At 39.4% G+C, this 14,961-nt stretch overlaps 1 protein-coding gene across 1 annotated transcript; it reads left to right on the top strand.

The window, feature by feature from the left end:
• Nucleotides 1-6,416: 6,416 nt before the first annotated feature.
• LOC138869218 (large ribosomal subunit protein uL10-like) lies at nt 6,417-13,117 on the top strand. The gene is made up of 3 exons (XM_070146821.1): nt 6,417-6,530; nt 6,629-6,916; nt 12,902-13,117. Exons 1-3 carry the CDS (start codon nt 6,417-6,419, stop codon nt 13,115-13,117), a joined length of 618 nt encoding a protein of 205 aa, XP_070002922.1.
• The last annotated feature ends 1,844 nt before the right edge of the window (nt 13,118-14,961 follow it).

The following is a 14,961-nucleotide window of genomic DNA, read 5'->3' as shown; positions in this document are numbered from 1 at the left end:
CTAGTTTCAAACGCAACAAACCGTTTGTCATTTGGATGTGTATACAGAAAGTTATGACCATTTTACTGGGCAGATGTCACTAGCGCGAACAAGAGCGCGAAGTCTCGCGCGAAGTCGCGCGTTTTGCTGAGTATTCTGCCTCCAGCGCGCGAGCTCGCGCGTCTGGAAGGTTTTAAATATCTTAAAGACCGAAAATAAGAGAAATTGAGTCATTTCTCAAGCTTAGGACTTCCTCTACACCCCCAGAACACCCCAAAAGTTGTCTTTCAAGATTTGGTCTACAAGAGGTAATCCTACACCCTTAGACTTACATATATGGTGTTATTATGGAATTATGAGTATGAATCAAGTATTACAACTTATGGTATGGTGATTGGAAGTCATAAATTCCCAATTTAAATGCATGACCATGGTAGGGATTTAAAGGTGATTATTTGATAGGATTTGTTGGTTGGGTGTTAATGGATGGTCATACATATGTTGTTGGAAGTTATAAATTTGTTAGGAATGATGGTGGAATGAATTGTTGGTTAATGGTGATAGTTGGATGAACCAACACTATAGTTATGAGGTGTAAATATCTATACCTACAAGGTGTTTGATAATATGCCTAAATGGCATAAGTTATGGAATTTATTACTAATATTGGGTTCCATTGGATGTTTTTGTTGTAGATTGAAGGTTCTTAGTAGTGTGAATCATTGTAGTATCACTAAGGGGAAAATTGAGGTATGTGAGGCTAACTCTCTATGTTTGGGAATGTTAATGATTCTCCCTACATTACGTTTCTTTTATGGCGTATCAATTGCCTCAGAAATATAGTTAAGCCTAGTTCCTTGAATCGTTGTAGAACTTCTATTCTTTAGCTTCATAACTCGTTCATGACTTTCATTCTGAATGTTGTGAGCTCAGTGTGTATTCAATATAGACTTGGGTTTGATGCCCCCGAGTCTTAGTATAGATTACTCAGTATGCCATAAACAGTTGAAGTTTCAGTATTCATAATCAGTTCAAGAATACATGTCTCAGTCTAGTCCTATTCAGCATTCCAGCATTATGTAACTCAGTGTGATGCAGTATTCCAGTATCATGTAACTCAATGTGATTCAGTATTTCACTATCATATATTGCAGTATGATTCTCAGTTCTTGATTTTAAATCCCTGAATGTTGAACACTTGTATTTGGGCCTTAGGCCACAGTTTATGCTTTATGCATCTTTGGGCCTGAGGCCGCAGTTTATGCTTTATGCATTTTGGACTTGAGGTCGCAGTTATGTATACGTATACTTGGGCCCGAGGCCGCAGTTGTGCACATATATATATATATATATATATATATATATATACATACATATTGGGCCTGAGGCCGCAGTTTAATGTTCAGATAAACAGGTTGTTCATCATTCAGAAGAAGGAGTATTCACATCCTTACTTCCTTGTTTAGTTATCAGTTTATCAGCTAGCAGTTCAGTTTCAGTTTCAGTGTTGACAGTTCTTTTGTTCAGCTATTTTACATACCAGTACAATTCAAATATACTGACATCCCTTTTGCCCGCCTGCATCTCGCGATGCAGGTAATGATTTACAGGTTGATGATTCAGAGCGCTAGGATTCTCGTACCAGCTATTTGGTGATCCCCAGTTCTTTCAGGGCATTATCATTGCTACAGTCTTCAGTATTCACATACAGTGAGTGTTTTCAGTACTCAAATAGAGGCTTCATAGACTAGAGTAATAGTTAGATAGAGTCACAGGCTTTTATATTAAGCTATGTTGGTTACAAATATGTTTCAGAATTGTATTAGTATTTCCGCACTTTGATTTATATCATCCAGACTTTCGGTATATCAGCATGTGTTAGTTTATCTTCCATATTCAGTATGTTATGATACCACATGTTGATTCAGCTAGCTAGTTGGTTCGTTCGGTCACATGTAGTCAAGCACCGAGTGTCGTGTTACGTCCAGGCCCAGGTTCGGGGCGTGACAATAGAGCCCTCTATCTTGTGGTGAAATGCGAAGATTCTGTGGTTACTCGGTTACTGGTAGACAGTGGTTCTAGTGCAAACATTTGCCCTCTCTCCACTCTGAACAAATTGAAAGTGGATGATAAAAGAATTCACAAGAATAGTATTTGTGTTCGGGGGTTCGATGGTGGAGGGAAAGATTCAGTCGGTGACATAGTGCTCGAGCTGACAATAGGACCAGTTAATTTACCATGGAGTTTCAAGTGCTAGATGTGGTTGTTTCATACAATCTGTTATTGGGTCGACCCTGGATTCATGCTGCCAAAGCAGTCCCGTGTACACTACATAGAGAAAAGAAAAGCATCTCAGATTATAATTTGAATTCTGCAATCAGGCGTCCACCTGAAGAAAAGGGAAAGTGTCTCAGATCACAACTCAAGTTGGCAACAAAAGGACTTCACCGGGAGAGTACAAGTCAACAAGGCAACAAGAATCACAAGATCAAGTTTGAAGATACGGATAGGACTTTTGTAATGCATAGATCATAGTTTAGTCTAGCTTCTTTTATTTTATCATGGTGTAAAAAGGAGGTATGACAAGCGGCATGAGGACCCCCAGGACTTTATTGATCGGTGCAGGGACAGACTGCACAACATGAGGATAGTAGAGTCCTATGGAGTAAATTTCACCACTTTCCAGCTGGAGGGCAGGGCCCGTAAATGGTGGCAGTCTTATCTTCTTGGCAGACCAGTAGGCTCTCCTCCCATGACTTGGGATCAGTTTACACGGCTTCTATTGGACATGTATATTTCACCCTCTTAGAGGGAAGAGTTGCGGTGTCAGTATGAGCAGCTCAAGTAGGGTCAGATGTTTGTGACCAATTATGAGGTGAGATTTTCTGAGTTGTCTCACCATGCACTTATGATACTTCCTACAGACGCAGAGAGAGTGCGAAGATTTGTTGTAGGGTTGCACCCCGATATTCGGGCTAGCATGGCCCGAGAGGTTGAGATGGGTACTGATTATCAGCTAGTGGTGGAGATTGCTCGGAGGATTGAGGGCTATCGCCATAGGGGTAGAGAGCAAATGCAGCAGGACAAGAGGACCCAATTCTTCGGAGAGTTTAGAGGTGCCCTGGCTAGGGGCAAAGGTCAGTTTGGGAGGGGTTAGCCTAGCAGGCACACATATCCACCACCACCACCACCACCTCCTCGGGGTGCTCCAGCGTGACCCTATTTTAGCGCTATACCAGAGAGTTCTTACCGCCCACCAGTTTATCAGGGTTCTTCTAGTGCCTATTTCAGTGCCATGCCAGAGAGTTCATACCGCCCACCAGCCATTCAGGGTTCTTCTAGTGGGTATTCAGGCCATCAATGTCAGACTTCGGAACAGTAGTCTATGGTACCGAGAGGTTGTTATGAGTGTAGATATCTGGGTCACATAAAGAGGACCTACCCCAGACTTCGGGGCAAGGCAGTACAGTAGGATTATCAGCCCATGATTGCAGCACCAGCCGCCTGACCGCCTAGAAGTGGGGGACAGGCTGGTAGGACCTGTCCTAGAGGTGGAGGTTAGGTAGGGGGAGGTCAGTCGGCTATTGTTCATCCAATTGGAGGCCAATAGGCCGGTGCTCCAGCTAGATTCTATGTTTTTCAGGCCAGACCAGATGCAGTGGCCTCAGATGCGTGATCACAGGTATTATTTTTGTCTGTGGTAGGGATGCTTCGGTATTATTTGATCCAGGGTCTACCTATTCATATGTGTCATCTCTATTTGCTCATTTCCTAGATATTCCTCGTGAGTCTTTGGGTACTCCTGTTTATGTGTCCACTCTTGTAGGCAATTCTATGGTTGTGGATCGGATCTACCGATCCTGTGTGGTTACATTTTGTGATTACAAGACTAGAGCGAACCTTCTGTTACTTGATATGATCGACTTTGAGGTCATCCTATGCATGGACTGGTTATCCCCATATTACGCCATCCTTGATTGTCATGCCAAGACTATTATTTTAGCGATGCCAGAGTTGCAGAGGTTAGAGTAGAAGGGTTCCTCTGTTAGCACGTCTAGTCGGGTTATCTCTTTTCTAAAGGCTCGACATATGGTCGAGAAGGGTTGTTTGGCTTATCTTGCTTATGTTCGGGACACCATTGCAGAGTCTCCAACGATTGATTTAGTGCCAGTAGTCCGGTAATTTGCCGACGTGTTTCCTTATGACCTTCCAGGCATGCCGCCAGATCGTGATATTGATTTCTATATTGATTTGGCTCCAAGTACCCAGCTTATATCGATCCCACCATATCGTATGGCTCCGAAAGAGCTGAAGGAGCTAAATGAGCAGCTTGAGGAGTTATTATCAAAGGGGTTTGTCTAACCAAATGTATCACCTTGGAGTGTACCAGTGTTATTTGTGAAGAAGAAAGATGGGACTATGCAGATGTGCATTGATTACCGCCAATTAAACAAAGTTACCATCAAGAACAAGTACATGTTACCGCATATCGATAATTTGTTTGACCAGTTACAAGGTGCTAGGGTATTTTCTAAGATCGACTTGAGATCGGGGTACCATCAGTTGAATATTCGGGACTCAGATGTTCCGAAGACTGCTTTACGTGCTAGATATGGCAATTATGAGTTTCTAGTGATGTCCTTCGGCTTGACTAATGCCCCAGCGGCATTTATGGATTTGATGAACCGGGTGTTCAGGCATTATATCAATTCTTTTGTTATCGTCTTCATTGATGACATCTTGATTTACTCACGTAGCCTGGGGGAGCACGAGCAGTATTTGAGAGTGGTGCTTCGGACGTTGCGAGAATAGAAGCTATATGCTAAGTTCTCCAAGTGTGAGTTTTGGCTAGAGTCTGTGGCATTCTTGGGGCATGTTGTATCAGGAGAGGGTATTAAGGTGGATCCCAAGAAGATTGAGGCAGTTCAGAGTTAGCCACGTCCCACTTTGGTGACTGAGATCAGGAGTATCCTGGGGTTAGCAGGTTATTATCACCGGTTTGTGTAGGGTTTTTCATCCATTGTAGCACCTTTGACTAGATTGACCTAGAAGGGTGCTCCGTTCCATTGGTCCGATGATTGTGAGGCGAGCTTTCAGAAGCTCAAGACAGTTTTGACTACGGCACTGGTTCAGGGATGTATACGGTGTATTGTGATACTTCACGTGTAGGCTTAGGTTGTGTATTGATGCAAGAGGGGTGAGGTATTGCATATGCCTCACATTGGCTGAAGATTCATGAGAAGAATTACCCCGTGCACGACCTAGAGTTAGCCACGATTGTTCATGCTCTTAAGATATGGTGGCATTATCTGTATGGGGTTCCATGTGAGGTTTATACTGATCATCGTAGCTTACAGCATCTGTTCAAGCAAAGGGATCTCAATTTGAGGCAGTGTAGGTGGCTTGAGCTACTGAAGGATTATGATATCACCATTCTTTATCATCCAAGCAAGGCAAATGTGGTCGTGGATGCCTTAAGTAAGAAGGCAGAGAGTATGGCTAGCTTGGCATTCATTTCAACAAAGGAGAGGCCACTAGCTTTGGACGTTCAGTCCTTGGTTACCAGACTTGTGAGGTTGGACATTTCAGAGCCCAGTCGAGTTCTTACATGTGTTGTTACCCAGTCTTTATTATTGAGGCATATCAAGTCTCGGTAGTTTGATGATCCACATTTGGTAGTTCTCAAAGAAACGGTACTACAGGGTGGTGCCAAGGAGGTTTCTATTGGTGAGGATGGTGTTCTGCGACTCCAGGGTCGCCTATGTGTTCCTAATGTCGATGGCTTGAGGGAGAAGATTCTAGAGGAGACATACAATTCACGGTATTCTATTCATCCAGGTGCTACGGAGATGTATCGTGATCTAAGACAGCATTATTGGTGGCGGCAAATGAAGAAAGACGTAGTGGAGTCTGTAGCTAGGTGCCTATATTGCCAGCAGGTCAAGTATGAGCACCAGAGGCCAAATGGCCTACTTCAACATATGACTATACCTGAGTGGAAATGGGAGCGCATTACTATGGACTTCGTAGTTGGGTTACCGCGGACTTTGCGGAAGTTTGATGCAGTTTGGGTCATTGTCAACAGGTTGAACAAGTTGGAACACTTCATTCCGGTTTTGACAACCTATACTTCAGAGAAGTTGGCCCGGATTTATAATCGGGAGATAGTTCGGTTGCACGGTGTGCCTGTTTCCATCATATTAGATAGAGGCCCTCAATTCACTTTGCATTTCTAGAGAGCCATACAGAGTGAGTTGGGGACCCGTGTAGAACTCAGCACAACATTCCATCCTCAGACCGATGGGCAGCCGGAGCGGACAGTTCAGATATTGGAGGACATGCTGAGAGCATGTGTGATTGATTTTAGAGGACAGTGGGATCAGTTCTTGCCTTTGGCTGAGTTTGCTTACAACAACAGTTATCAGTCCAGCATCGAGATGGCTCCATTTGAGGCTTTATATGGTCAGCGATGTCGTTCTCCTATCGAGTGGTTTGAGCCCGCCGAGGCTAAGTTATATGGTACTGATTTGGTAAAGGATACCTTGGAAAAGGTAAAGTTGATCTAGGAGAGACTTCGCACAGCACAGTCCTGATAGAAGAGTTATGCAGATCAGTTGAGAAGGTTCTCTTGAAAGTCTCGCCGATGAAGGGTATTATGAGATTCATGAAGAAGTGCAAGTTGAGCCCCGGGTTTATAGGCCCATTTGAGGTGTTGAGGCGAGTTGAGGAGGTTGCTCATGAGCTTGCTTTACCTCCCAGCTTATCAGGGGTTCATCCAGTTTTTCACGTGTTTATGCTCCAGAGATATCACGCTGACTTGTCACATGTGCTAGACTTCAGCACTATTCAGCTAGATGAGAGCTTGGGTTATGAAGAGGAACCAGTTGCTATAGTTGCAAGACAAGTTCGCCAGTTGAGATCCAAGAGGATTTCTGCGGTAAGGGTTCAATGGAGGGGCCAACCAGTCGAGGATGCGACCTGCGAGTCTGAGAAGGACATGCGAAGAAGATACCCACACTTATTCAACACTTCATGTATGAATCTAAACCCGTTCGAGGACGAACGTTTGTTTAAAAGGTGGAGAATGTAATGACTCGACCGGCCATTTTGCTTTCTAGAACCCCGTTCCCCTAAATAAGACTTCCTGTACTTGCTTTTACTGATTTATGATTTGCGGGGATGGTTGGTTCGGGATTTGGAAGAGTTTTGGTTGAAATCGGAACACTTAGTTCTGTAAGATTGGCCTAAAAGGACAAGTTTGAATTTGGTCAATATTTTGAGTAAATGACCCTGGAATCGAGATTTGATGGTATCAATAGGTTCGTATGATGATTTCAAACTTGGGTGTCTATCTGAATTGGGTTTTGGATGACCCGGGAGCGTTTTGGCACCTAATAGTGAAAGTTGGTTCGTGAAGGTTTTAGAAGTTCTTTAAATTTGGTTTGGAGTGGGTTTTGGTGATATCGAGGTCTGAACGAAATTTCGAGACCAGTAATAGTTTCGTAATTTCATTTAAGACTTGCACGCAAAATTTGGTGTCATTCCGAGTAGTATAAGTATGTTTCGTGACATTGGAAGTAAATTGAAGAACTTGAAGTTCATAAGTTTGATTCAACTGGATTTAGGGTGTGATTCTTAGTTTTAATTTTGTTTCGGGCGTTCCGAGAGATTGAGCGAGTCGATTTTATGATTCTGAACTTGTTGGTATGTTTGGGTGGGGCCCCGGAGGCCCCGAACGTCAATTGAACAAGGCACGGACCAAGTTGAAAGTTTGGAGCAAGAGCTGAAGCTCCAGTTGCTGTCATAACCGCACATGCGGTTGGTCAGCAGCAGGTGCAAGCCACGATGCACAGAAGCGGTCTTGGAGGGGCAAGCCAAGCTTCGCAAGTGCGGCCCTACTTCCGCAGAAGCGAGACCAAAAATGCGGCCCTCTTACCGCAGGTGCGACGCCGGCCAACCTAGTCCATTTCCGCAGAAGTGGACATGGGCACAGATATGGCCCACTGACCGTAGATGCGGAAAAGCTGGAGGCAGTGCACTTCATTTAATACGGGACTTAATCATTTTTTACTCATTTCACTCCATTGTTATGCGATTTTTGGAGCTTCTTGAGAGGGATTTTCATCTAGCTTTTGGAGGTAACTAATTTCTACCATATGTGACTTAAGTACTTAGATTATGGATAGATTAACATGTATAAAATTGTAAAAATCATGGGTTTAGAGAAAAACCTAGGGTTTTGATAAAAATGAGATTCTACCACGAAAATGATTATGAAACTTAGTGAAAATCATATATTATGTTCCTTAGGTAATGGGTAACAACTTCCTTTGAAATTGTTCGAAATCCGGGTATGTGAGCCTGAGGGTAAATTTTAGGAATCTTGCCTTTGGGGTTGGGTAATCACTTTAATAGTTAGAATATGAACTTTTGAACCTATAATGAATGGTTTTTCCACTATTTGAATAGTTTTGGATTGTTCGGCTCCGATTTGAGGGTTTAGCGCATTCTTGAGTTGGAAGTAGGCTTAAGGCAAGGTAAGTCTCTTTTCTAACCTTGTAAGAGAGAAATTTTCCCATAGGTGAACTTAATTAATATGTGATTATTTGTGGGGGGCTACGTACGCATGGAGTGACGAGAGTCCGTACGTAGCTTCTATTCTTGTTACGTCCAGGTAGTTTTAGATTTACACCATGCTTTGTGGACACTATTAATAGTTAGAATATGAACTTTTGAACCTATAATGAATGATTTTTCCACTATTTGAATAGTTTTGGATTGTTCGGCTCCGATTTGAGGGTTTGAGCGCATTCTTGAGTTGGAAGTAGGCTTGAGGTGAGGTAAGTCTATTTTCTAACCTTATAAGAGGGAAATTTCCCCATAGGTGAACTTAATTAATATGTGATTATTTGTGGGGGGCTACGTACGCATGGAGTGACGAGAGTCCGTACATAACTTCTATTCTTGTTACGTCCGGGTAGTTTTAGATTTACACCATGCTTTGTGGACACTATTATTTGATTATACGTTCTAATTGTAACAAAAGGAATTAAGTTGAGGAATTTCTAAGGATTTAAAGGCTTGAGTTGAATTGTCTTTATTTTTAAATGAATCAAGAAAGGGATATGATTTAAATGATAAAATTATTCTTGACCGCATCGCACGCATGATCCGCGAGCGGGATAATTCCTTAAATTTATATTTGACCGCGTTTCATGTATAACTTGCGAGCGGGGTGAATAGATGCATATATGGTTTGCGTCGTTTGACCCTCGGCAGTGCACAGTTTAATATGTTGGATCGTGTCGAACGTCCTCAGTGGTATTTGTGTGTGATAATAGAACTGGAGCTCGTTATAGTTTGTACAATTTGCTGCTTAAAAGGTCACTTGTTTTGAATGAAGAAAGTACCTTGAATTCTTAAATATGATGGAAGGATTTCCCAATTATTATTCTTCTTTTGAGCTTATTGTTATTTACATACACTATGATTTGAAATTGGAACTTCATTTTATTATATTGTTGGTCATAGTAAGTGTCGGAGTCGAGCCCTCATCACTGCTTCTTTGAGGTTAGACGAGATACTTACTGGGTATATATTTTTATGTACTGACACTATACTTTTGTACTTGATTGTACAAGATTTGAGGCAGGTGCATCTGGCCACCAGTGCGGCGCGTAGACTTGACTCCCCAACTTGAGACTTCCCGGTGAGCTGCCCTTTCGAGCCATTCTGCAGCAACTGGAGTCTCTCTTATGTCTTTATTTTCTGTCTATTCTTTCATATAGTAGGCTAATATGGTTTTGTATATTCTACTAGATTGTCCACATATTTATGACACTAGGTCTTGGCACACACACTAGTAGACTTATGATTTTGGTTTACTTACATGATTACGATTCGTATTTATTGCTTCCATTTATTTATGTTAAAATTTCAAACAACAACAACCACCTAGTATAATCCCACTTAGTGGGGTCTGGGGAGGGTAGTGTGTACGCAGACTTTACCCCTACTCTAGAGTAGAGAGGCTGTTTCCAAATAGACCCTCGGTATCCTTCCCTCCAAAAACTTCCCACCTTGCTCTTGGGGAGACTCGAACTTCTCACCTTAAAATTTCAAACTCCTAAATTTTTATCAAATAAGGAGAAGCTGCCACTTACTAATTTATTTAAAATGAGAATTCACTAGTTGATCAGTGTTGGCTTGCCTAACAACGGTGTTAGGCACCATCATGACCTATAATGGAATTTGGGTCGTGACACTACAGAAGAGACGCCGAATCGAACCCTCCCCCCCTCCCCGATTTGAAAACCCTAGACTGTCAGCGCCTCCTCTCTCTCTCTCTCTCAAACGGTGGACCCTCCCCCATTTTTGAAAAAAAAAACCTAGCTGGTCGTCCCTATTTTTTCTAAAGAGCAAACAGACCCCTTCCTCATTTACAACAAAAACCTAGCCGCCTCCATCCCCTTCTTCTTCTCTTTCGAGAGCCACCCGCTTTACAAATAAAGCCAAAATTGGATTCTGGGTAGAAAACAAATTTCAAGAGCAAAAAAGAAAAGAAAAAAAAACGAACAAAAACAGAAAGAAATGGGCTAAAACAGTGAATTTTCGTCATTATCGAAAGTTGTTGTTCATGGTTCTGGGTTTTTCTAAAGCTATTCTATGTCGAAGCATTGTCGAACTTCTGTTGTTGATTGTTGAAACTTCTGCCGAGCTCTAATTTACTGATTTCCGGCATGTATTTGGCCTCCCTTTCTTCCAAATTTAGTACTTGAGAAGATCGATATGTTCTTCACAAAACTATTCTAAAAATCTGTTTTCATTAGTAAATCATGATGTTTTTTGGTTCATGTAATGCTACTACTGCTGGCCTCTATTTGTTTAGATATGATTCCAATCAGTGAATATGAAATCATGTTGATGTTTAATTCATCTGTTGCTACTGCTTGCATTTGTTTATGTAGATTCAATTCCAAACAATGAATAGAATTCGGTTAAATTTAATTGGAATTTGAGTGTTGGTTAAATCCGAGCTGTTTGAAATGTGAGCAATCTTTTAATCATCCATGTAATAGTAATCACCCTCGAGAGTTCCAAGAAATGAAATGGAAGGTACGTGTTTTGCTTGGTTATTAGTGTAAAGTGGCTACAAGTGTAATGAATGTCGTGAATCATTGGGTTATTAACAGCAAGAAGTTATCATCTAGCTACATATACTTCGTTTGGCATGAAATGACTGTTTAGCTACTTGAAAGTGACACGAGAGTTTTCGTTGACATAGAGTATGAGAAATCTGGGACATAGTTTCAAGGATTGTTTTAGATGTTATTGAACTCTAGATTAAATAATAGTCAATGGACTCTTGATTTTTAATTTGGAATGGATGGAATTAGAATCAGATTTTTAGATAATAATGGGCTCGTTCAAGTTGAATCATGTTAGCCCGTTTCACAAACCATTTGGCCCAATCTTTTTAAATACATGAGAGGTCCTTTTCTTTAGTTGCTACGCTGTCCAAATAGGAGTAATGCTAGTGGCCCAACATTTGTAAAATTCATGAGTTGACCCAACTTTAGGCAAGCATTAATTCATAACATCTTCCCATAAATAATTCCCTAACATATGACCTTCATAATAATCTCAAATTAGTTATTTTTTAGAAAAATAATCCAAATGCGGTAATTTCTTTAGGCGCATTCGGATCTATTATTATGATTGTATACACATTTGCATGAAATGATTATGATTTTTCCCAAATAAATCAAGGTACGCGTTCTCGCGACTTTGGCCAAACCATCTTAATTAATTAAGTGTTGTTAATTATGTACACGTATGCATGACATGATTTTTAGCACACTAAATAAAATAGATTCACGCACATGTGATATGTTTCAAGATAAATCCATAAATGCCATAAATTAAAAGCGGTAAAAGGCTAAATATACATAGTTTTTAAAATACGTAATTAAACAATTAATTAAGCCAGGTATGACTAAAAGCGACCGTGCTAAAACCACGATATCCGGGAATATCTAACACTTTCTCCTGGGTTAATAGAATTCCTTACCCGATCTTCTATATTAGCAGACCATAAATCAGAGTCAAATTTTCTCGATTTGGGATTTAAAATAAACCGGTGACTTTGAACCCTAAATTATTCCAAGTGGCGACTCTGAATTAAATAAATAATCTCATTTCGAATAATGTCACTTTAATTGGAAAAACTCTCTATCCCTCGGGAAAAGGAGGTGTGACAATATTTATTATCCATTATTATAAATATTAATATACAATCAAAAATGGTTGATGAATTCATGATATACATGTACATATATATGTACATATATATATATATATATATATATATATATATATATATATATATATATATATATATATATATATATATATATCCGATCTAATTTATACATGGTTTATATCATATAGTATAATAAGTAATCTATTGTACTTTATGCATAGTTTATTATAAGGTTGAATATATACGGAGACACTTAAAGTTGACACGATTTTTTATTTAGACACCTAAACTTAGGGGTGTTCCTAATGAGCACGTACATTACATGAACTTTGTTCCAATCAGGCACTTATTGTTGAGTTGCTATATAGTTGGCACATAGAGTGAGTTTCACCCAATATAGGCGCGTAAAGAGCCCAAAAAAATAGATTTCTTTTTTTTTTGTCTTTTTTATTTCCTTCTTCTTCTTCTTTAATTTATGTCCACCACCATTTCCACCATTGCCTCCTCCACTTTCACTATTTCCTTCTTCTTCTTTATCAGTACTCATATCCAATTGGAAATTAAAGCAATTAATTTAAGCTTAAACTCTCAAATTCAATCATCTTTCCGTTACAAAACTCTCGATTAATTTAAGCAATTAATTTAAGCTTAGCCTATAAGAATGTGTTGGCCATTGTTGTTGAGACCGATTATTCTTTTCCTCTGGCTGACAAAGTGAAAGAATACCTGGAGGATCCTAGCAAGTTTGTCGTTGTTGCTGCTGCACCTGTAGCAGCTGCTAGTTTTGGTGTTGTTCCTGCTGCTGCTAAGGAGGAGGAGAAGGATGGACCTACTGAGCAGTCGGATGATGACGCGGGCTTCAGTTTATTTGATTAGCCTGTTGTTTATCTCCGTTATGTTTTGAAGTATCTGAACCATATGTTAATTTCAGTTATATTAAGTGTTAGTTTGATGATATAAGTTTTGGACCATATGCTGCTTGATCAGTTCGTTGATTCTTATTTTAGTAGCACACTAGTTTATTATTTATTGCTTTTGAATATTATGGTTGTTTATTTTTGAATGTTGTTGTTTCTAGAACTGAAACCTTTTACACCTGAAACCAACTCCTCCACCACCCTCCTCTCTAACCCCATCGTCGAACCCTTCTTCTTCACCATTAATGGGTTCTTTAAAAAGTTTGAAGGTTTAAAATGGGTCAAATGATTTGATGAAAGTTTGTGAAATTAATGTTGGGGTTGCCTTCGGGTCGTCTTGGAGAATCTTTAGCTGAAGTCATAACAAATTTGGAAGAGTTTCTCTTAAAAGTTTGGATTAAAATCTTGGTTGGAACAAGAACACACATGAAGATAGTGAAGAACACCAAGAACACACATTAAATAGATTTAACATAGATTTTCCTCTCTTTTTTAACTCAAAAAATATATGTCCTCATTTTATTCGACATTTGCCACATCAGCAGCGAGTGTATTGCACACACTTTGTAAATTTCACTAATTGTCAGAAGAGTGTCTGATTGGAACAAAGTTCATGTAATGTACGTGCTCATTAGGAACAACCCTAAGTTCAAATATCTAAATGAAAAATCGTGTCAACTTTAAGTGTCTCCGCATGTATTCGGCCTTATTATAATTTAAACATGATTTGTACAACGTATATTATCACAATTATGAGATTATATTCTAGGCTTCCAAATTTATATTGTTATACATTATATTCCAGATTTGTTAGTCTCATATACTTTCATTTTTTTTTTTTGTAAATGAGAACGAACAGATAATGTAAATATGAGTAATAAATAAGTACAAGTCTTCTTTAAAGTGCAACTTAATTTCTTTTTTAAGGAAATTAATGCTTAGGGTACGTGATTATGGGTCCAGGATTTAAAGCTATCTGCTAGGGAATGTATTTATTTAATTGGCACGTGTTGTAAATAGTGTATGGATCAATATATCTCATCCTTACATTGTGGATGCCCATCTGTCTGTCTACGCAATTTCCACTACAAAACATATAGTATCATCTATGCCTATAAATAGGCCTTGTAAATGTTTGTTTAATTGATATAATTGAAGAAGAAATAAGCTCATTCTTTCTATCTCTCTTTCTTGTTCAGATTTTGATATATTACTTTTATTTCATAACACGTTATCAGCACCATACTCTCTCTTGAGCACTTTAAAAAGATTTAAGCATGTGGAGAAAGGTAAATCAAAGAGTAGCTAGCCAGAGGAGTGGTATTCTTTAGCATACTATAAGGTAACTAAAGATCTTTCTCGTAATCTTTGTCATTCATCATTTACTTCTTCATCTACTAATATTTCCTTGTCTTAATTAGTTAAACTGATCATAAATGTAAAATAAAAAATATAGACATAAAATTTGCACACTTGCAATGTCCAAGTTTTTCCAGACCTCCCATTTATATTAGTAGCACCTCAGAACCGTAAACTAGAACTTCAACATTCTATTGCATTGTAAAACTCATCACTTCAAGGATTTTGTTAATATAAAACTTAGAAGGACAAGTTAACTAATAAGAGTTAACTCCAATTACCAAGCATTCTATCACGTTTAGTTGACGTAACACAGTGTGATGATTAGTGTTGAATGAAATTCACTTTGTGAATTGTTTAAAATTAACAGTTAGAGATTTTCTTCAACTGTTCTAATATTTTAGTCAAGATAAATTACTTGACTTCTTGATTTGAATGCAATTT

This window comes from Nicotiana sylvestris, chromosome 1 (assembly GCF_000393655.2).
Source record: "Nicotiana sylvestris chromosome 1, ASM39365v2, whole genome shotgun sequence".
Lineage (NCBI taxonomy): Eukaryota > Viridiplantae > Streptophyta > Magnoliopsida > Solanales > Solanaceae > Nicotiana > Nicotiana sylvestris.
The sequence above is the reverse complement of the archived record's forward strand: the minus strand, read 5'-3'. Positions and strand labels throughout refer to the sequence as shown.